At 41.5% G+C, this 24,300-nt stretch overlaps 2 protein-coding genes across 2 annotated transcripts in view; one reads left to right on the top strand and one right to left on the bottom strand.

Moving 5' to 3' along the window:
* Positions 1-2,821, bottom strand: part of b4galnt4a (beta-1,4-N-acetyl-galactosaminyl transferase 4a) — a 130,341-nt gene extending 127,520 nt beyond the window's left edge. Inside the window, exon 1 of the mRNA XM_026310793.1 lies at positions 2,560-2,821. Coding sequence (XP_026166578.1) covers positions 2,560-2,701 — 142 coding nt within the window. The 5' untranslated portion in view covers positions 2,702-2,821. The remainder of the gene's footprint in view (positions 1-2,559) is intronic.
* Positions 2,822-6,924: 4,103 nt separating this feature from the next.
* LOC113132581 (immunoglobulin superfamily member 22-like) lies at positions 6,925-22,708 on the top strand. Its single transcript, XM_026310794.1, has 26 exons — positions 6,925-7,057; positions 12,397-12,622; positions 13,021-13,155; positions 13,865-14,001; positions 14,959-15,058; positions 15,179-15,215; positions 15,549-15,720; positions 16,001-16,114; positions 16,235-16,397; positions 16,862-16,974; positions 17,230-17,392; positions 18,026-18,310; positions 18,428-18,552; positions 18,714-18,855; positions 19,055-19,262; positions 19,342-19,430; positions 19,525-19,827; positions 20,043-20,216; positions 20,436-20,564; positions 20,661-20,957; positions 21,044-21,132; positions 21,247-21,430; positions 21,630-21,932; positions 22,031-22,179; positions 22,322-22,502; positions 22,596-22,708. The coding sequence occupies exons 2-26, from the start codon at positions 12,433-12,435 to the stop codon at positions 22,661-22,663; spliced, it is 4,050 nt and encodes a 1,349-aa protein (XP_026166579.1). The 5' UTR covers positions 6,925-7,057; positions 12,397-12,432; the 3' UTR covers positions 22,664-22,708.
* Positions 22,709-24,300: the final 1,592 nt, after the last annotated feature.

Below are 24,300 nucleotides of genomic sequence, written 5' to 3'. Positions count from 1 at the left end.
GTTGTCTTTATTTTCTGTGACTAGCAGGATGCACAGAAGGATGCACATACAGATTGCTGTCAGATACAAAGGGCAGTAACAGCTGGTGGATGTAATGTACCAAAAAGGTAGCAATGCTCCAATAAGAAGAGAAGCTCACTGGCAATTCATGCAAATGAAGCAAGTTTCCACACACCCCAAAAAGATATTAAAATGTTTTATGAGGTATAAAATGTATTCAGCACGTTTGTCAAGACCCACAGTGTGTTTCAGTAAAAAATGCTGAATGTGTAGAGATCTTTGTTGGAAGTGAAATAATACCATTATGAAAGCCTTTACTAGTTTCGGGCCTCTGCTCCCCCATTATGTTGACCCAGTCAACCAACACATGAGCACACTGAGGTGAGTAGACTGAAGTTTGACACACTTGAGAGACTGAGTATAAAACCATCCGCTGTAGACTGTCTCATATCATTGTTCACAATTATACAGATACAGCCTCAGAGGGGCACTTCATGTGCACATGTTTACATTCCTCATACATTTTCTGGTCACATGCCAATGAGACATTATCCAGTGGATGAAGTACAAGCAGCAATCTGTAAATGTGACTATTTGGCTGAGATTAATTTAATTTTCAGCAAAACTGGGACAAGAATAATGGAGATTTGACAAATTGTCGTTTCATATTCAAATAAAAGAGAACACGGTCCAAAATGAAATTACATTATTTCTACCTGCCCCACCTCAGTGCTAAGAATCAATGAAGATCCTTGTATGGACAGAATACTGCCAGCCTGATATGAATATTTACACACTTCATAGAGCCCCATTTCAGTAATGGCTACATCTCACTTAGAAACCCATGGTGCGAGAGGGGACATGTTATTCATAAGAGGTTAAGTGAGCTGACCTGCTCAGAGGCCTGCTAAATGGAAGACAGTCAATTAGAAACACAGACCAGTGCAGCATAACAGCTTCCTTCCTCACCGGGCGGCCGCAGCAGACTATTAGCAGAATCCTTAAAATAAGGAACACAGTAATATAAAAAAGATCAGTGTACTGAGCTCTGGGACTTCAGAGAGTATTTAAATTAACACAAAATCAGCACCAACACTGCAGGCACCACAAAAGCCGATAGGCCATATAATTCAGTTTGCTTCTACAAGGGTGACCAGTTTGTTCCATAAACTTTGGTGCAAGCACAAAGTGCAGATACAATATCATGACCACCTGTACAGCATAGTGCAGCATGCTAAATGACACTAAATGAGGCTTATAACAAACATGTTTCATTTTCTTGGAACACTGTAAGAGAGGGCTGTCACATACACTCAGGACAGAAAAACATTAATTTCATAAGTGTGGAACTCTGGTTTTGCATTTTGATTTTCAATCCAATCAAACGCCTAAGAAAAAGTTACTTAACTGCGGTTACAAAACAACAACAAGCCAGAGTGGCAGCCCTCAGATTTCCATATAATTCAGGACCCTCCTCATCAGAGAACAAATCCTAGTCTGTTGCTGGGAAAACCCCACCACTAAGATCAGAGACAATGAATGATCCCAGTGTGTGTGTGTGTGTGTGTGTGTGTGTGTGTGTGTGTGTGTGTGTGTGTGTGTGTGTAGTGTACTCTCTTCAAGGACATCATAGGTGTCACTTTACACAGACAGCTGCAGCAAGATCCACCATCAACCCATGTATGTTAAATCTGTAGTAGTAGATGGTGCGTTACATTATTAAACACCATGTGTTAGTATATTTTTTATTAGCATTTGTTTTTCTTGTATAAGACTCAGTGCCATCGTCTGTTGCAAATAGCCACTGAGGCAGTGCACAGTGGAAGAATGTATCACAGCAGCAGGTGGAGATTTACCTCCCTATAGCACTGCCCACCCTCTAATATTTTTCCAAGTCTGACTGATGTGCCTGTGACCACTGAAGGCACATTCATAAACAGACCTTTGATTATTAATGTTAAAGGCGGCGACTTGTCTCGTGACCTGGCCAGAGACCGCGGTGCACTTTGCTGAGCCTGGAGAAGGAAACTATTCTTAATTTATGCAGCACACTGTCTCTCTGTGTTACTTCTTCTCTTGGAATATCTGGTCCTACCCATCACACAACCCACGGAAGAACACTCAGTATGAGAAAGTCAGCCGGGTACTTTGTTCAGGGACAAACTGAGAATATTTACATATGAACTTGATGTTTTGACACTTGTCTGTCATCTGTAAGTAGTGTGTCTGAAACCTATGATTTTTAACATAGGACTTATATGTGGTAACTTCAGATTGGTCTTTATTGTGTTTTATGACCTTATTATCTTCTGTTGTGTCACTTTAATATACCCATCATTTTCCAGCAGGAGTTCATAGTACTCAGTGGTGATATTAACACTAGTTTATGGTATTATTTTCTAAGCTTTACTACAGTTTTCTTGCGTTAAATGTGTTTTTAAACACCTTCAGGGACTATTAGTTCTTATCCATCATGTTAAAAGCTAAGACTCCTTTCAGAAAAACTGACATTGTAATGCATGAGCGGAAGAGACTCAGATTTCTCTCAGCAAAACCTACCCTTTCCATAGTTAAAGTGGAGTTTGATGGTCTTGCCCTGGTTGATGTGCAGGTACGTGAACCACACGGCGGAGGTGAGCAGGACCAGCAGCAGCAGGAGCTTAAACTGCTTCCGGATCTTCTTCACGGGGAAGCGCAGCATCCTGGCTCAAACATCCTCCGGTAGCCACCCGGTTGATAATCAGAAAGTGTCCGGGTTGCGGTCGTTCGGGCGCTGCTGCGATTTGTTTCTAGCTGTGTAGCTGCTGTACTGACGGGCTACCTCTGCTGGTCACAGAGACGACATCTAGGGCAGCCTGAACATTAATTACAGCCTGAACGCGCTTCTCATACCCCGGATCCAAGGGGTGACATCAATGCCAAAGTCGTCGTATCCTCAGATCTGGGTCCAAAAACCCCTGTGACAGTCATTGCTTATGAACGCAACCCGGTTTCTCACTTTCCCTATGAATAGCAACATGGCTTGTAAACAGTCTTCGCTGCTGGCGTTTCCAGGCGGCTGGAGCAGCAGGGCAAAGGCTGCAGAGCTGCTGAATTCAGTTAAGAGTGTGAGCGAGGGAATAAAATAGCAGTCCAGCTATAATCTACACAAATCCCATGTAGCTCAAGCCTTTGCTGACACCGTGACGCTGATTATTTTATCGGCTACTCAAGGATCATCCCCGGACATGGATTTAACAAACAGAATCAAAGAGCAAGAAAAGAAATGTAGTCTTCCTGCAGAGAGACAGGTTTCCTGCAGGGAGGAAAACTACGTCTAGTCTGATGAATTTACTCTTAGTAGCTTTACTAACGAAATGAAAGGCCTTCAGTGAAGTTTCAAATGGGTTAATCCCAGTGAAAGCTTTGTGGCAAGTATACGGTAACCTGATCAGGGAAAGGTTAAGGTGGCAACCGTCCAAATGTCACAGTCTCTGCGCTCCATCTATTGTTAAACAGCTGAAACCGAGACAGCGCGTTCAGATGGAGCGCGTTTTTATTGAAGTCCAAGGAGAGGAGGGGCGATCAGCTGTCATCCTCGTACTCGGCTGGGCTCGAAGCCCCGCGACGAATAAATACTAACTGGATGTAGATTAAAAACTGTGAATGCTCCATGACGGAGTGACGAGAGAGCTTGGATGGAAATATTCAGATGTGTGTGTCCGATTCGAGGTCCAGAAAACAGATGTCCATGTGCTCCGGCTGGTCCGCTGGATCACGGCAGGTGCATTTTACCCAATTCTCCCAAAGTACCGTTGTCTGAGTCCACAGTGCGTGCGGGAGAGATCACACACAAACAGCCACATCCGGATGAAAGTAATAAACAGTGATAACTGGCTCTGCCAGCGATGAGCTGCCTTGTGTTGTTATTCTGTCATGAGCTTTTTCTCCTCATTAAAATGCCGCAATAGCATCGTCCAACCCGCTTGTCACCGCTCGCAAGGAGGAAAAACCAGCGGAGATCCAGGTAGGGTGTCGCGGAGAACCCAGCAGCAAAGTCTGATATAACCAGGAGAGGACATGGTTTTGTTTTGCTACAATGAAACACGTTAAGAGTCTCTGCTTTCGCCGTACAGCTCAGTACGCCCATCAATTGAGCATCTTAACGCTGCAGAACAACCTAACCTGGGCGGACGGGGATTGGCAAGTCAGGCAGCCAATTGCAGCCCTGAGGATTGTTCACAGGAGGCGGGATGACAACGTTTGCCCTCACCGTTGCTTGGTACTCCGTCGTCCAATAGCTGAACGCACACTGCCTGAAACTTACGGTTTGCTATTCTGCCCTGTCCCCTCAGCCCAAGGCTCTGTGGTAATTTAATAAAGCACCTCAGGAAATGAACCTACCTGATATATTCAGATTACAGAAACCACATTAAGCACAGAAATAAACATTTTCTGTCAATATTGGCTCCATCTAAGTCACTTTTTCTCAGGAACACTCATTACTCATTACAGCCTCACCTGGAGCGCATCACCAGGTGATACCCATTTAATAATAGGTCTACCCCTTTCCAAACTAAACTTTCCCACACTAAATTCACTTGGTGTCAGTCCTGTCCATGTAGTTGTGGAAAAATGTAACTTCTGTCGTATTTTTAAAGAGACAGTAATCAGATTAATTTTGAGGTTGAAATCCCGTTTCCCAACTTGACTTTGCAGTTTGCTACATGGCTCCTTAATTACACATAATGTGGCTTTGGTGTGCTGACACCCCGCAGAAGAGCTCAGGACGCACGTTTGACTGCCACCCTGTGGTCAAAGAATATAAGAGCAATCAGTGCCGTCAATAAAGCATCGGCCTTTGGTCTTTACTAACCTCATTGTTGAAGGAAGGCACACACACACACACACACACGCAGTCATGTCTCACTATAGTCGTGAGGACACTCACAGACATAATGCATTCCCTGGACCCTAATCATCCAAACTTAATTCCCTAACCCTAACCTAATTCTAACCCTAACTCTAAAACCGTCAAAAACAATAACATCTAAAGTTATGAGGACTGGCCAAAATGTCCTCACAAGGCTAAAGTGTCCATACAAGAATGGTGTCAGAGTAAAATGTGTCCACACAACCACAAAAAGAAGTGTATACACACACGCAGACACAAAACTACTTTAGACTACGTTGAGAGAATCGGCGTGTAGTCATATTCATACATATTTTAAGTAAAGATTGCCTCCACAGTAGACATTTTGACTGGTCATAACAGAAAAAGGACATATGGCATTAATAGGATCTGTACCAGTAAAATGTCCCAGTAAGTCAGGCCGATGAGCACATCACGCCTGGAACCCCTGAGCTGACACACACAGATGAAATAGAAGTATCACTAAAACAGGTTATTAAATCTACCTGTGCTTTTCCTGCAATGACAAGTCAAACTGTGGCGATAAAATGACTATGTTTAAAGCTTTCAGGAAGAGCCACCTGAATTCAGATTTGTTTATAGAGGCTCTACAAACACACACACACACACACACACACACTAATTAGACCTTTGCTCCGGCTGACGTTAGGGAGAGCTTTGCTGCTAGTACACTTACAGAATAACAGTTGGAAAATGGCAAAGTAAAATTTACTAATAAGACACATATTCGAAAACACTGCACACAGCTGGAAAAACACAAAACTAATTGTGGATGGTAGTGACTCATTTTTTGGAGCAACCTTTTGCTGTCATGTTGTTGGAATTAATTGGGATTTTAAAGTGGCATTTTGATTGATGCCTGCTGGTACAAGTATCATTTTCTGTTTGCACAAAATAGCTTCTCGTTTGCTAAACAGAGATTAGTTGGTATGAATTTTTCCACCTAACTTTACATACCCACATAGCCCTGAGACAACATCTCATCAGGCTGGTCAACTGAACAAAAGGATGAATCACAAAGAACAAGGTTTCCTTTTAATATATCATTCTGTGTAGGTTGACAAAATGCATCAAACAAATGTTTATCCCCAATTTAATACATGTCCAAACATCCAGCTGTGCCTACCATTATGAATCTATAAAAAGGATCAAATGAAACAGAACCTGGCCTATAAGAATATGACCTCAATTTAGTTTGTCCTAGCTGTGCCTTCTGAATCAGATGGACCACAAACCATAATCCTCTGTCCTCCATGGATTAATAATGTAATCTTCAGAGCAAACACTGAGCGTAAATGAAATGCTTAGGTATTCATCTGGGTTGTACTGAAATGAGTACTTAGTGAATCACCTCGGCCAAACATCATTTACACTGAAACAAAAACTTCCCAGCATTCACCTTGCTTAGGTTCTTGCAGGGAAAACTGAAAGTATTTCATCACACAAATCAGGTTTGAAAGTCATCCAAAGTGTGTAATCCAATAGGTTCATGTACGTTTTTTTTCCCTCTCTTGGCTATGAGACATTAGGATGGGTCTTCTGAGGCTGTGATTGTATTCCTCTTTATGTTTGATCATCAGACTTGTTTTTGTCAGACTGAAGACAAGAACAAGTCTTTTTTTCCAGTCAGAGTACCTGATATTTTGTTTCATCCAAGGGCAGGCAGGCATCCAATGCACACCAAGGGACCTGCACGCTTTTAACTCACATTAAAGGTAGAAAGTTTCACACACTGCATATGGCTCCATTTATTGTTAAGTAGCACCTTAGCCAAGGTGTAAATTTGCTTAGAGAAAGATTTTATATTATCTGACACACTTTTACCTTCAGATATGTCTTTTTCAACTTTAAATGTTACTCATGCTGTGCTCTCTCTCTGCCTCCCCTCTATCTTTCAAGCTTGCAGAAACATTTGACACCTTGGTCCCACCCTCCAGAGATATTAATGCCTGGATGTATCCAAGAGGAGTGCAGTGAAATGATATGGACAGAAAGTCTGTTCAGGGTGTGGACTGAGCAGGATTGAGGAGCAGCTGACTGCTGGGATATTACAGAGACCATGTCCACAGGGAGGAGTGCATGTCCAGTTGGCTGTGACGGGAGTCAAAGTGTGGCACTGAAGTCACGATACCACATAGGCGAGGGGTAAGGCATCACTGGGGACACAATATGCAGAGTGCATGATGCGAGCGAGATGGTGCTTGTATTTTGAACAGATACAATGCAAAGCAGAAATGTAAGAGAAATAATTTGCCTTTATATTGAGGCTGTCAGCAATTTATCAGATTTCAGATCTGCAGATTTTTAAAATTTCTCTCCCTTTAGTAATCCAACATCTACTTGGGGTTCTTTGTCTCTCTCTGCCCATCCTCATGCCTGTCTACCTTCATCTCCTTTACTCTCTCACAATCCCTCCTCACCCTCCTCCAACCCTCCTTTTTCCTGGGCAGTACAGCAGTACACAGGCTTTGAGCTAAAATGTCACAGGGATTAAGGGGTTTTGCCTCCTGCATCCCGCCGGATCAGTTCTGGTTGCCCTCTGTGCCTAAGCTTCCTCCTCCCCAAACAGGTGTGGAGTGGCATTTCCTTCTGCACTGCTATGCCCTATTAAATTTTCTTCTGGGGAAATAACATTGCTCCATTTTTACAGATGAGTAAGACGAGAAACAGGAGATAGGAAGAGGTGAAGTAAAGGGTTGAGGAGAAAGGAGTGCCGATGAATAAAGATAACTGAAGGGCGCATCGATCATGCGACAGGCAATGATACTTGAGGGAGAAGGAAGAAATGGAATTTTTGACATTTTTGTTCACTGAGAATATTACTCTTCATTAACTAACTTTTTACAGTAGGCCAGATTGCATTTTCCACACTAATAAATGAATGCAGGCAGAGATTTAGAATATAAATAAAAAGTAAAGGTTATGTTTAAAAAGATTGAAGACTTATCAAAGCTCTGTAAGTCTTTCATTTCTCTGTTCAGCTCTCGCCCAACCTCCCACGCACATACACCAAAGACAGACACACGCACATGTCCACAGCTGTTTTTTCCAAATACGGTTAGACAGATTTGAAAATTAGATGTCTCCAGAGATATGCAGTTTAGATGGAGTATTTAACTTCACACAGCTACAGCTGCAGCCATATTAAACAACATTCTGCAGTGCATTCTCTGGCTATGTCTGAACAAATAACAACTACACACACTTACTACTACTCCATGTTACTGTTTGCCATCCAGATCTGCAGGTACTGAAATTGATCCTTCTACAAATTTTGATTTGCTTTAGTGAATTACACACTAAGCTGTATTCCAATCCTAACAGGTGATGAGTAAAAATAGCTCTGCTTCCCATGGTATAGTTTCTGCAACCATGTAAAATTGCTGCTCCTTCAGTTTTCTTAGTAATAATGTGCTTGTTTAGATGATACTGTGACAATTAGTGTGCAATATCAAAAGACACCACATGTATGCTTTTTGTTGACAATCCCTTGATTTTGCTGTCAAAGCACGGATTGTGTTCATAATGAAGCCAATGAAGAGGCTCAAACAATGGAAACCAAAGTGACTGCTGTAGTGTTAGAGTCTGTCCTTCATCAAGAGGGAATATCATTGCTTGGCCTTTTCTCAGATTCAAACAGCAGTCGCACAAAATAAAATTCAAACAACTGATTCATTATGTTTTGTACTCAGTTTGAATGTGCTCAGAGAGAAATCTAGGTCATTTCTCCATCATTAGTATGCCAGCCAGGTGTATCACAAAGAGGATTAGAGGGAAGTAATGCCAATGGGGTTCTCTATGTCTTTCTCCCCTTCCTTCTCTATTGCCAGCTCTCTCTCTCAAACCAAACAATCACACTTAAGTACTCCCTGCTGTCACCTCAAAGAGCACATCCACGACAAATAGACCAGACTTGTAATAAAACATTCATGCATTACCCAGCTCAAGTGACGAGCTAGTTTCCAGCCCATTAAGCAACGAATATCTCCTAAATTTCAATTCTGACATTGTGTGAGATCATAGAAGTTAGGACCAGACCCATCCATAAAACCATCCTGTACCTGAATCTCCCCTGTGACGGCTCCTCTCAAATATTATTTTTGCAGTAGTTATCACCAAATTAAATATTCCAGAAAAGAACAGTAGACAGTTTCCCATTGCAAAAAGCTGATGAGGTTAACATAAACATTTGAGTGATGGACCTAAAGCAAGACATAATATATCAGTGAATCAATATACCAGCTAGAATCTGTTAGACGGTACTATGACAGCTGGACGTGAATGTTAATGTCATTGTGCTAAATAATAACATCAAATGTTTCTCATTCAAGAGAAAATAGTGGATTAAAACTCAGTAGCTACTTGTTATTGTCTGTGTAATATGATAATTGTTTATGAATAGTTGTGTGTCATTCAAAGTTAATCAGCTATGATTTAAAAGTAGTCATTATGCTAATTCAGAAATCTTCTCCAAAGACTTCTTATCTAATTTACAGTCCTCAAGTCACTAGTGTGCATTATTTCAACCCAGGTTTACTCAGTTGTCCCTTCAATACTACTTGGATTTCGTGTAACTTATTCTAAAATATATAGATTTTTTAAATTTAAGCACAAATCAGGTTTGACAAGGTTACTACCAAAAGTCTTGCTTGAGCTACTGACAGTGTACTCACAGTCACAGGAGTGCATTGATTCACTGAGAGGTAGGTGGGGGAATCTGCAAAAACAACTTGACTAAGTGATAAATGCAAAGTTGTCTGCGTAATACAAGGAAGAAAAATGTTATTTGATGACTTAAAAACAAAACACAAAACATCTCAGCAGTTTCACAGCACATCTGTAGATGCCCCAGTTAAGGTCTGAATACATCAAAACATCAGTGCCTGATAAATCACTGCAATGCCAGACAATATGCAGCAGAGTCTTTGAAGTTACATTCAATTTTCTCTCCTGAAACTGTTAGGCTTTGAATATTAGATGGACCTAGTTATTTTAAATGTCATGTCACATTTGAATAAAAATACATAATTCAGCAAAAACAAAATAACCAAGAAAAATAAATAGGCTTTCAACATTTTTCCATTTTGTCAGATTTTTCCAGTGGACTCCAGTGGAACTATAGCCCCACTATATGTCTCTCATATACACCTACACCATTGCAAAGCTGTTGTAGGATGGAGTTTTATTCTGTCCAATGCAGAGGAGGCTGAGAAAAAACTGAAATGTCTTTTTGCAGCTGTTTGTCATCAGGTTTTTCTGATCGTATAACTGTGTGGACCTAAAGCTAATGGTCTTCTTTCGCCCAGTGGTTCATCAACTAATAATGTTTAACATATAGGTATAAGTAGCACAGGAATTGTATATGTGACATTTTACTGCACTAGGCAATAAAACATGTAGTTAAGTATCAGGGTCTGTGTCATGGTACAGTGGGTTCTTATTCATCCAGAACAAGAACAGGCAAATTATGATCCAAAAATAAAGCTAGAGTCTTGTTTTGTTGTGAATATTTATTTTTATTTTGGCCATCACAAAGTTTCTAAGCCTTCACTATAACTTCATTAAAGTCCCACAAGAATATAGTTCAGTCATGAACTTCAGAGCTGGAGAAGCACACAACAGATGGTACAAGTCCCAAAGCATCATGGAGAGGAAAGCAGCACACACAGGGTCGCAGACCAGCACAGAATGATAATGTATCATTTATGTATTATCCTTGAATGTATGCCTTAATTGTTGCATGCAGGCTTTTTAACAGTGCACTGAGATCTCTGGCACTGATGCAGAATGAAAGATGTGCCGTAAAGCCAGAGCCTGTTAGAAGGTCTCCATCCCCACTTACTGTTTGGTGAATGTTATGTTCAAAAATACCAGCCTGAGACAGTCCACAGTGGACCTTGAAACTAACTGACCTGTGGGAAATATTAGCATGATGTATTCCTCCCAGCCAGAGCAGGCCCAGCCTTATTTGACCAGAGACAGGACACAGCAGGTGTTTAAGCTGAGTGTCCCAGCCCTTGCTCATCCACCAAAAAGGAACCAAGAAAGCAGTGGAGATCATTCTGTCTGGAAACCCACTGAGAGAGGAGCAGTGTGTGGATTAAGAACTTCATAAGAGAAGACATTTGGACTGGGCGCGGTTGAACCAGAAACTTGGGGCGCTGAATAAATCTGTGAGAAAGTAAAGGCTTTGCTGTAACGAGTAAGTTTGGTTGGCTGCGTGTCTTGGTTTTTCAGAAATAATAGAGCCATGAGGGGAGTAACAAAAAATCCTTTTGCAATTTGCCATTCTGGATGCTGGGAGAGGACGAGACCAAGGATAGTGAACAAAGAGGCAGAATGTTAGGGAGGGAAAAGAGATATTCTTGCAGTAAGACAGCAACCTGTTCAGCAGTTTCTACCTTTGAGTCATTTGCTATTCCCCCGTTTAGTAGAGTTATATCATCAGTTTGTCATGCCTGCTTAACAACTTCCTCCTGTAGGTGTGAAAGCTTACAGAACTAATTAGTTCACCAACATGTATGGCATTTGCTGCAGGAAGCAAAACTCACATAAACACTTCTTGGATGTGCATATTTTTCATTTAAAGTCTAATTTTGTGGTTAATTATCCCTTTGGCCTGTAAAGTGACATTTGCATGCAAAAACTAGGTTATGACTGATAAAACAATTCTAAATTTTTGTGCTGTTTGGAATTCACATGCTCGTGCATGCTGAGCTTCAGGTTTTTGAGTAATTCATAAGCAGGTACAAGACATAGTTTTAATTGGAGCTCATCACGCATCCACACTTGATATTGAAGAGCAATGTGTCTAATCTTCTTTTTTAAGCTACTGGCAAAATATATACATTATGTGCAAGTCACACATACACACCAAAAAGAATTGTGAACTGGGAATGAGAGAGGAATCCAAAGTCGAAATGAAGAGCACAGGTTATCAGTGGCACAAACACAATGCTATATCAGCAGGTGAGGGGATCAGGTTCAGTGTGCACTGAAGAAGGCAAATCTGAAAGCGCCAGTGCAGTTTGAGCCCCAAAGGATTTTAATTGGATCTTTTTATGATCCTGGCAAAGGCAAAGGACTATTGTAGGCTCTAATGAAAGGAAACAGTAGAAATAAGGGGCAGGTGACTAATTTAAAAAAAGAGTGAGTTTTTTTTTTTTTTTTTGTGTATGTGTGTTACTGGAAACGCATAGCCAGTTACTACCAATACAGAATGAAGATACGTGTACCTCACATGTGCATTCAAAACATCCTCTAGGATATTAGCAATATCATTGTGTTTTTAGAGATGATAGTTAGAACTGCCCTTTGCACCTTCGCTCACTCTGATCCACCAGAGGCAACTTATCAGCACTGAGAGCTGGTACATGCGAGACCCAATAGAATCAGGAGTCAATTGAGCACTGCCACTTTGAACAAAAGATTATTTGTCACTTGACAAACTATTATTTCACATCTCTGTTTCTGTCCATCAACAGGTGCAGCGCAACGTCATTTCAATATTATTCGTTATCATGGCAGCTGAACTCCACCAGGACACTAGGGGCAGGTTGGAACAGATAGAACAGCAGATGAAGCAGCTCTCCTCCTCCTCCTCCTCCTTTTCCTCCACCTCCTCCTCCTCCACTTCATCCAACTTTACCTCCGCCATGGGCTCCACCAAGTTGAGGAAAGTCTCTCAAGGCTTGTCAAGGACAATGGAGGGTACGCGTGAATTATCCACCAAGATCATCATGTCCCTATGTGCCATTCTTTCTAATATAACCTTTTTAATTGTGAGACGTGGCAGAAAGGTTCCTTAATTACCTATTAAGTGCAAAAGTCATGTAATTGATGAATAGAATTAAAATCGCAGCTTTGTAATTTTTTACATGTACCATGGGGGAAAATATTGTCTTGTTCTGCGTAAACCAAGGAGCACGGTGGGGCCTAAATCTGTCAGGTTGCCATTTTAACCTTCTGGCCAAATGGAGACTACAAATAAAGCTAATTAACTACCTTAGTTTGCTACCATGGAGCAAAAACTATTCCAAATTATAATGATGAAATTAAATTTGCATATGTAGCTTCTATAGCTTAATTTGTCCTTTGCACTCCCTCAGAGCATACTGGGATCCAGCGTAAGACCTCAGCTGTAGTGGAGTCCTTCAGCCAGGTACAGAAATCCCCCCAGATCCCCGAGGGAGAGTCTGTCCCAGATTTTGAGGAGAAACTGCGCCCTATCACAGCCCAAGAGGGTAAGGTGAACTGCTCCTTTCATCTCACAGCACCTTGAAATTTCAAGAAACGGCTTTTGCTTGCTCAATATCTCTCTTCACATGGCAATATAAACAACTGTGAGCCCTTGAGACCATAAGTGAACTGTGTGCATGCTAATTTTAGAACCTTGCTCAAAGTTTTCCCAGAAACTCCAGATGACACAAGCAACTGGAAACTCCTCTGGGAAGTTGAAGTTGCTGCAGTGTGTAAACTTTAGATAATAATTTGTTTCTGTGGGTGACAATCCACTCTGATCAGAGTCCTGACAAAGACCTCACAAAGGACACAGGCACTGTGCTTGAGTTTGTGGGATGCTCCTGACCTCCGCCTCTGTTGACAGTATCTCTGTTCTGCATAAACTGCAAGTGTTTGAGTCTTATTCACACTGGCTCTACCTGTGAATTATAGATTAAGAGGTTTGCAGAGAATAGCCTGTCACAATATGCAGAACACTGCAGAGTAGCTAAAACATTAGCATTCCATGGTCGACCTTAAACTCACTTGTCTCAGAAGGAAAACAGAAAAGGTGAGAGGCAGCTGAGCTGATGTACATTAAACATTCATTCTTATACCACCAGAGTGATTCAAAGACCACAATCCCTTCTAAAAAAGAAGACCAATATTCAGTTAATATTTCTCAAGTAGATAACATGTATTAACTTTATCAATCTGATCTGTCATTTATAGGCAACAATGCTGTGTTCAAGGCCAAAGTGATAGGGAATCCCCAGCCCAGTGTTAGCTGGGAACGAGCCAGCGGGTGCCCACTGTCTGATGCAACTAAATCTTTCTATGACAACATCAACAATCAGCATATACTCAAGGTTTGGCGATATATCTTCAGCTCACAGCGATCCCCACTTATTAAGGGGTTTCACTGACAGGTTTACTTGTGAAAACAAGCCTAAGTCAGTTATTAAAGAAAACAATGGTCCTGATACTAAAATGATATTTGTCTTATGATTCAGATCTACAGTAAACTGTGTTTAGTTTTCTGTAAAATATTAAAAGGTTAAAACATTTGATTTGACTCCACTGCACAATCACTAATCCTCAAACAAATATTTTAAAAACTGCGTCAACGCTGCTCTTGTATTATTGATAGCTGTTATTTATTTTTTATGGGAAATCCATCACAACTATACACATATGCCACTACTTTTTTTTTTTCCAACATGTGGTTGTAAGTGGATCACCAATATCTCTGTTTCTTTTAATTAATCTATGTGCATTTACATCTAAATGTGTTTCCCAAGTTATCAATATGTAGTCAGAATAAATAACTTTAAAAGCTGATAGTGACTTTAATGTGCATTTGCACAGCGCAGCAGCTTTGTACAGCCTAACATTAAGCCAGGGGATTCTGCCATCCTGCCGCTGTCAACTCAGGCAGCACACTGTGCATCATGAGGAAAAGTAGAACTCTCTGTGATCCTTTTATCTATAACCACTCTGGAGTGGATTTAGCGATTTCTCTGTACCAGTTGGGGATCTTAAGTGAAGCTTAAATAGCTATTATAAAGCAATTAACTTGTGGGTGCTGACATATGCATCTTCCATTGCCATCTGTTTCTCTTGCAAGGGATGACTGTTAAGGTGCAGCACTAAATGTTTACTGTGTATTTCTAACATGTCACTGCCTCCTTTTGCTTAAAAACAGTATTGCAGTGGAATTTGCAGTGGGAAGTGATCAGATGTAATGACAGTATGATGCCTTTAAATATCAGGCGAGCAGCGTAATTTTATTTTGTGTAACTTGTAATGCTTGTCCTCTACATCAGATTAAAAACTTGGCCCTGGAGGATGCTGATGTCTACAAGTGTATTGCTTGCAACAAGCATGGAGAAGCCACTTATGCCATATCCCTCGTTGTCACAGAAAGTGAGTCTAGCCAGTTCATATAATACACTGAGTGAACATTTTTAGTTCTGATAGTTATTCAGAAGCTGTCAGCTTTGTTTATGTGCTGTCAGGTGAAACTTGCTCTCTTGTTGTTTCTAGATCCAGCACTGGACTTCAAGAAGATGCTGAAAAAACGGTATGAATGCAAGCCTGTTGTCTAACACTAAACATGACACTCCCAAACCCTGTCAACGTGTGATAGAGCTCTCTCTAATCCACCCCCAGATTTTTTTTTTTTTTTAGCATGCATCCAGAAATATCTTCAGGACAAGATCTAAAGAGCTCCACTGTGCACCACTGTAGCTGCAGGGGCCGAGGAAAATGTTTTTAAGCTGTCATCGCACATATGCATAGATTGTCAGACATTCTGTCAGCCACCCATGTACACAAGCTTGACATACACTTATAGAAGTGTACATAAACACACATACACAATTGTTTCCCTTATGAGATCTTTCTCCATGCGCAGTAGTGCGGGGAAAAGAAAAGAGACAAAGCCACCTACAGAGGAGGAGATGTTAAAGATCCTGGCTGGAGCTGACAAGAAGGACTATGAGAGGATCTGTGCTGAGTACGGATTCACTGACTTCAGAGGCATCCTCAAGAGGCTGAAGGAGATGAAGAAGAAAGTGGAGGTGGAGGTGCGCCTGTCATACAGAGAGTTTGTTCACACACCACAGGATCACATGAGGAAGAAAATGCTTGGGATATGATAGGAAAAACTATTTAAAAGGAGCAAAAAAAAAAAAAACTTAAAAGAAGTTTAATGTCCCTCAGCACAGCACTGGCAACAAAGGCATGTCACATAGCAACATTAAAATCTACTAATGGGAAGATGGGAAAATACTTTGTAGGTTTATATTGTCATTTTGGTAGTTTGTCTGTCTTTAATAAGCATTTGATCATTTGATATTTTACCAGATGGTGCGTGTGCTGAAACCCCTAGAAGATGTCACTGCCAAAGCTGACTCCAACGTCATCTTTGACACCATCTTGGAACTGAAGGATCCAAACATCAGGATGCAGTGGTTTCTGGTAATGTCTGTCTGCCCGACTGTTGAATGAGTGTGTCAAAGTTTGCATATTTACATATATATACATACATAAACCCCCCATGAGTTCTCCTGTCATCTACGCCTTTTGTTTACAATTCAGGGCACTGAGCTGCTGCGGATCCAGTACTCTCATGGGAAATACGAAGTGAAACAGATGGGAACCAAGCACATGCTGTGCATTTCTAGTGTGAGCCTCAGTGACATGGGTACCTACACTCTTCAGGTTGGAGACAAGAGACTGTCAGCCAGGCTTAATGTCACAGGCAAGTTGAGAATGAGAACCAAGTCCTTCCCACTTCACGTAAATCAGAGAGACAGTGTCAACACTGACTGCATTTCCCTGCTCTCAGTGTCACCTCCCCTGTTCTAATACATTTCCCTTCCTTGTCATTTGCACACTTCACCACCCTGCCATGTGGTGTTCTGTCAAGTGCTATTATTTGAACTTGTTTGAATATTTAACATGAGGGCAAGGTTTCTGTGAACATGATGACCTGCCTGTGTGTATGACTTTGTTTTACATTAACACTTTATTTCCCTCCATTCAGTGTCAGTTTACTATCCCATGTCTCATATGTCTTTAATATATCCACTTATAAAAGCTCAATTTCAATCTTTTGTGGTTTACAAATGTGTGGTTTTGGGATGTAATCATTTTCATTGATGCGTTAACATGAATTAAAATCACACAATAACAAATTTCTTTCCTCCTCTGTCTCACTTTCAGATGAGCCTCTGAAATTCTTGTCTGACTTCAAGCCAAAGAAGGTGACGGAGCGGCAGACTGCTGTGTTTGAGGTCCGTCTCTCCAAAAAGACAGATGCACCGCTCATCTGGAAGGTTTGTGTTCAACTCCAAAAGACACATTGAAGATCTTGATTACACTGTTGCAAACTCACATAATAGCCCTATCTAGGAGGGAATTTGAAGAACTGGCTCTCTAGGTAAACTTCTAGGAGTTTTTGGCATCTACACTAGATAGCTAGATGAAAAGAACACACTGACAGGACTAGGTAGACATGAACACAAGGGAAAAACACAAAATTCAAAAGGAATATGGAAATAGTTTTCCCAGAAGTGTCTGTGTTTTTGCAGGTAAAGGGAAAGGAAGTAAAAAGAGATGAAAAGTTCGATGTGTCCTTGTCTGAGGATGGCCTGACCTACACACTGAAGATTAAAGATGTGAAAGTCAGTGACACTGGAGAGTATGACATCAGCATTGGAGATCTCAATGCCACCATTCCACTTTTCATTGAACGTACGGGTGTTTTATGGGCTTTACTATCATTAAAAAAACTTTTTATGTGTGCTTTTGTATTATGTTTTGTTTTGTTTTTCCCAAAAGGGTTGTGTGTTCTTGTTTTAGTGGAGCTAAAACTTGCATTTCTAAGGAAACAAACTTCTCCCTTCAGACTCCACAGAGAGAAGCAGATACTGCCTCTTTCCCTCCCTTGAGATTAGAGTCTTCATTCCTTCATAGCTATGCTAAACAACATCATCTTCTCTCTATCTTCAAAATGAAGACATATGGATAACATAACAAATCCTTCCTCCTAGTGCTGAGTTGAGAGTAATCCAAACAAATCCCTCCTCACAACAAGCTAATTTATTACAGTTCAGCTGAACAAGATGCTTACTTGCCTAAGGTGTAATATGGGGCTTGTAAATATCTTCACAAGGAAATGTGGCTGTCCTCAGGGGGTTGCATGAACAGAATCATAGCAGTTGACATTGTGTAAATTACAGCTATGAGTAGTCTTTTTTTTTAACTATAATGCTGTAAAAATGGTTCACTGTATGTGAAGGGACTAAATATACAGTAACTAAAAAATGTAGTACTGCAATTTGACACACAAAGGTTTAGTTTCTGCCCTATAATGATATTTTCCAGGGATTCCCATCAAATTTACCAGCCACTTGAAGAATGTCCGGGTGCAGGAGAGAGGCAAGGCCCATCTGGAGTGCGAGATCAGTTCCAAGAACGTGCACATTCGCTGGCTGAAGGATGGATGTGACATCACAATGAACCGCCGCTACATTTTCATACACGAGGGAAGGAGAGCAGAGGTCATCATTGAGGACTGTGAGCTGACAGATGAGGGAGAGTATTCTGTCATCTGCACTCAGGACAGTGACACACATGAATATGTCACTTCTGCCACTTTGACCGTGGATGGTAATGACATTTGTCTGTGTGTAGCTATTTTTAGTGTCAGACAGCTTGTTTAGTGCCTAACACCGGAACATTAGTGACCCCAATTAACCCTTTTTAAAAATTTGTGTGTATTTCCAGAGCGTTTTGCCATGGTGAAGAGCGGTATGTCAGACACTCAGTGTCCTACAGGCTCATCTGCAGAGCTGTGTGTTGTTCTTGATGATGAGAAGGTGGATGGAGTGTGGCTGAAGGATGGAGTGGAGGTAAGAGTTAATATAAGACAGGATTAAAGTGTTGAAGCCAACTATAACCCCATAATCAAAAATCTCTTCATCTACTCATTGACCACCATTTTAACGAAATACACTTATACTTCACTTGCATCCATAAACTTGTGTTTTGTCTTTGGTGTTACATCTGACAGATTTCAGAGCTGAGTGGGGTTCAGGTCATCAAACAGGGAGCTGTCCACAAACTGATCTTCTCTGGTGTGACTGATGCCCATGAGGGCAAGTACACGTTCAGAGCCAAGGGAGCTGAGAGCGAGGCTGTGCTCAATATTGCAGGTCAGTGTGTGTGTTTGTGCTTATATTTGAGATTTGAGGATGCATGTCCTCAAGCTGTCTAGCAATCCAGCTTTAATATCTGGCTGTTCAAAAAAAGATGAGATGACTGACAAACAGGATAGGAGACGTATTAAAAATTTAACACTGAATCAAAAATGAATGGAAAACCATCCAAGTGTATATGAACTCTCTTTCCTAGACCCTCCAGAGATTGATCCCTCTGTGCTGGACTTGTTGGGGGCCCGACCTGTGACTGTGAAGGCAGGCCAGACAGCCACCATAAAGATTCCCTTCAAAGGCAAACCGCTTCCTAAGGTCACCTGGTACAAGGATGGGGTGGAAATCATGGAGGATGAGAGGACCAAGGTGGAGAGAACAGCTGACAGCACCACGCTGGTGCTCAGCAGGTGGGTCAGCACAATTAAATTAAACTAAAATACGGATTCACTTTTCTAATTATGTCCTCTCACTCTGCCGATTTGTTAGATGTGTGCGGGAAGACAGTGGTGCAATTATACTCCGTCTGAAGAGTGACTGTGGCACTGCTGTTGCCAACCTGCACCTCAATGTGATTGGTCAGTGACAGCACATATCTGGCAACAAAAGATATAACAGTTTTCTTTAATACAGATTTGAAATGCTTGAACCATCTATTACCACATTCTCTAGACCACCCAAAGCCTCCGCAGGGGAAAGCAGAGTTTCTTGAGCTCTCAGGAAAGTGTATCAAGATGAAGTGGAAGGCTCCCCGGGACAATGGGGGCAAGCAGGTGACCAGCTTTGTGATTGAACGCCATGTGGCAGGTAAGAAGTCCTGGAACAGGGTTGGTGAGGTGGACAGCGGCACGACCATCTTCAGCGATGACAAAGTGGAGGAAGGCCAGGCCTATCAGTATCGCATTAGAGCTGTCAACGTAGAGGGTGTTAGTGATCCTCTTGAGACTGAGGAGGTGCGTGCTGGAGAGCCCATAGGTGAGAGCTAATTTCAACCATAAATTATTTTCATCGTTAGAGGTGTTTTAAGGGTCCAGAGGTGGGACATGGCACTCACCATCATTATTTCACTTCCTTGTAATTGTCATAAAATTATTACTTCATTGTCTAACTCATCTTCTTTGCCAGATACATTTTGTTTCCTTCACTTCTGTGTTTGACCACACTTATCCTGTTTAACTCTACCTACCCAGAGCCTCCAGGCACAGCGTCGCAGCCTCAGGTGTCTAACATTGCTAAGAACTCCATGACAGTGAGCTGGACACCTCCAGCCTATGATGGAGGAGCTCCAGTTCTGGGTTACATCCTGGAGAGGAGGAAAAAAGGCAGCAACATATGGTTGCAGGTCAATAAGGAGCTGCTCACAGGTCAGTTTTGTTGTTACAGATCTAATATACATTTTCATTTTCTAGTCAAAAGATTCTTGCTGTTATGGGTTATGTTTCTACATTTTCATACCGATATTCCTGCGCTTTATCAAACCTGCTCACAAGAAAAATTTTATCCCATACGCTTTTCATTTCTTTTATTCATTTGTATTGTTTGGTTCTTTTTCTTCACATTTGGATTTATGTTTTTATTTAAAGATACAAACTTCATGGTGGATGGCCTGGTGGATGATGTGGAGTATGAATTCAGAGTCACTAGTGTGAACAGAGCTGGAGCAGGCAGTCCCAGCACCATTTCTAATGCTGTGCTGGCAAAAGATCCAATACGTGAGAGCTTTACTAATTCCTTTACTCCTCACCCCTCACTATCAAGATTATCTGAACTATCCAGCATAATTAAAAAGTCTGACTTTCCCCTTGTAGGAGCTCCCGGCTTGGTGAGGAACCTGTGTGTGTCAGACTCTACAAACTCATCCATTTCTCTGAGGTGGACACCTCCAGAGCAGGGAGATGAGCCGTCAGGCTACATCTTAGAGGTCCGGCCTGAAGATGCTAAAGAGTGGATGAAAGCTACTAAGATTCCTATTGCTGGTACTGCCTTCATTGTTGGGGGACTTCAAGAGCGGATGAAGTACTACTTCCGTATCCGGGCTGTCAATGAAGGAGGAGTGGGGGAGCCCGCTGAGCTGCTGCAGGGTGTACTAGCCATGCCTCCACCTGGTATTGTAACTTAATGTAATTTTTTCCCACTTTTCTCCTCTTTTTTTTGCTTTTATTTTTAATTCATTTTATGTGGTCCTATTTAGTGGCACCCAGGTTTGATCTCCAGGGAAAGCTGAAGAGCCAGATGGTGGTTCGAGCTGGAACTGCACTTTGCATTGTCCTCAGCTTCACAGTAAGAATCTGATGATCTCCTCTGAATCTATTTATTTTCCTTTGAGCCACAAGGTTAGCATCAACTAACTTCATATGGAGAAAAAAGCTTTTTTCCCCTTCTTTTCTCTCACAGGCTTCACCTCCCCCAGTGGTAACCTGGTTCAAGGATGGCATCCTCACAACAGGCATCACCAAGAGCAAGAATCACTCCCAGTTCCTCATTTCCTCTTCTCAGCGATCTGACACTGGAGTTTACCGTGCTCACCTGAAAAATGACTATGGAGAGGCTCACTGTGATGTCAATGTTAGGATCACAGGTAAGTGTTTGCTTAATTTTGTGCTTCCTTTATCATTTTGTACTGTAATTTAGAAGTTATATATTTAGGTCATATTTCGAATTTTATGGCTTTTTGAACACTTCTAGTTTTTGTAGGTAGAAATAGGTGGTTTTTGTGGAATGTGCCTCAGCTTAAATCAAGAATTTCTTTTTTTTTATCTTCCTCTTTCTTGAGACAGACTTTCCTCGACCCCCAGAGAACCTCCACCTGGTGGAGGAGGTCCCAGGCACTGTGACCCTGCAGTGGGATCACACCCCAGATCTGACTGATGACGATGAGGGAGCACATTATGTCATCCTCAAACGAGACACCAGCACTGCCTCCTGGTTCACCGTGGCCGAGCGTGTCTTCAGCTCCAAGTACACAGTCACTGGACTGCTTCCTGGAAGGAAGTACTACTTCAGGGTCATTGCCCAAAACTCTATTGGGGACAGCAACCCCTTGGACTCGAAGGAACCTCTAATTATTGCCAAAGAAAAAGGTGAAACATTAGAGTTCTGTGTCCTCCCATCGATGTGCATATCAAATGAGTACTTGCTGATATTTTCAATTTTGTGTCTGTATTTATCTGTTTCTAAGAGTGCATCAGCAGTCTTCAGTTCAAGCAGCACGTTTCACCACCACGTCAGGTGAAGCCAACTTTCCTGCTGCCACTGAAGGACCACGCTGTTTACAGAGGATATGACTGCACCATGAGCTGTGCCTATCAGGGCATGCCAACCCCACAGGTATAAAAGAAGATGCTGCTGGGATCAGCGTTATGTTCCCACCCTTACCATACTATATGTGCATAAATAATTAAAACATTTGAGCTGCAGTTATTATCCCCGGGCCTCCAAAGAATCTAATGCTGTCAGTTCTTCTGTGCAGGCCTGCTGGTATAAAGGAGAATCAAAGATCTCTGACTCCCCACGGTTCTGGCACAGCACAGCCAATGGAGTGTGCACCCTGGTCATCCCTACCTGTGGAGCCAAAGATGGTGGTAAATACACACTTGTGCTGGAGAACCCACTGGGGATAGCAAAATGCTCCTGTAACCTGGTGATATTTGGTAGGTTTTTATGGCAGGAAATGATTAAAGATAGATCAAGAAAAAAAAACATCATGTATTCCTTAACTAATTCTTGTATGTCATGTTTTCCAGATAAGGACGACAGGGGTCTATTGGAGAGCCTGGCCAACCAGGGAAACAAAGAAAAGCTTATTTTGTAAGGCATTGGCTCAATTTGTTGCTGTGAAAGATCACTTTGATTGGCCACTGATCTTATATGCTACATATACTGTTGTCACTTATAGGAAAGGCATTTTAGGACATTAAAATCATATAAATACATTTTTTATTTGTTTAAATGTTTTGAAGTGCTTTTTCATCTTTCAAACTCTCGGGTAGTTTTTTTTTTTTGTTTTGTTTTTTTTTTTTTTGGCTCTGGTAATTCATTAAATGACCATAAGAGGGCAGACCTGCTCCCATCTTAGTGTAGACATTGTTCTCCAGGAGCAGATTAATGCCAGATGCTTTAAGGGGATTTTTAGTCATTAGTCAGATCACTCAGCTGGTGAGATTGTCCTTTCTCTCTAAGTCACAAAGGCTTTTCTCCATGTAAAGGATTTGACTTTCAACTCCAGTTTTTCCTCCAAAATCAACATTTGTGCTACTACACTATATGCCATTTCATGTGATTAGAATGGATCAAAAATGTGTCTCCATATAAAATTCACAAAAGAAATTGTTCAGTATAACATGTCCAGAAATTTTAGAACCAAAGTTCAAGAGTTTGACAGGAATTTAAGAAAAGTTAAAAACTAAACTGAATCCAGTGTGCAACTTTTATCAGATGTCATCCTCCTCCCACTTTCCCAGTTTCACTGTGGATGATTAAAAATGCCTCAAAAAGTTTCTCAACCAAAAATAGAAATTATTTCACTTCTTATAAACTGTTGCTGCAGAGGGCAGTCAGAAGTATTAGTGTGACACATTTGTTCATATGTGCTCTGCAACCCAGCACATTATTGGATTTGAAATGAAGATGCTGACTCCCAGATATAAAGGTGCTATCCACATCTCAGACGACAACACCATATTTAATATTTGGTTGCAAATTCTTTGACGTAAATGACAGTTTATAACTGAGAGATGTCATAAGACACTTTCTTGCCTGCTGACATTGTACAAAGTCTGTACTGCAGCTATTTTCACTTCTTGCTTCAGTCTCATCCTCAGCAAATGACACATGCTCAATTTGACTGAGGTCAGGCAAACAACTTGTCAGTGCTTGGCTCTTAAAGACAAAAAATCGATTGCCTTGTGTTTAGGATCAGTGTCCTGCTGTGCTGTCTTAAATTCAGAGGATCATGTAGAAAAAAGGCCAGGTCAAAAACTGTTAATCCAGAATGGTTTGAACACAAATGTTATTTGTCTGTCAAAGCTATCTGTCTGTTTATCTGTCAAAGCTTTGTAGTGCAATTTGACCCGCACTTGATAATAAAATAAAATTAAAGAGGTCTGAGATCATCTGTATAGGTATGGCCTCTGAGTGCTCGGCTTCTGCTTGAGACAGTGAGCGTGGTCTGGTGAGGAGGTGCCAAACAGAGAGAAAGAGGTTATGACCCCTGTCTGTGCTGACGTCACTCAGCTGGCTCCTGCAAACTCCATTTCTATAGAGCCACCAAGGGGATGGCAGTGTCAAGATTGCCAGGTGCAAATCAATTAAACACCAACAGGCACCAAATGACGTCATTGATACCTTTCGCCTCTTCGCTGCTCAGCTAAGGCACAATGAGGTGGAAGTAGTTTAGAGTGAATAGTTCCTGAATAGTGAATCTAGACTGCTGCACTCAAAGGAAACTAC

This window comes from Mastacembelus armatus, chromosome 6 (genome assembly GCF_900324485.2).
Source record: "Mastacembelus armatus chromosome 6, fMasArm1.2, whole genome shotgun sequence".
NCBI classification, from domain to species: domain Eukaryota; kingdom Metazoa; phylum Chordata; class Actinopteri; order Synbranchiformes; family Mastacembelidae; genus Mastacembelus; species Mastacembelus armatus.
The sequence above is the reverse complement of the archived record's forward strand: the minus strand, read 5'-3'. Positions and strand labels throughout refer to the sequence as shown.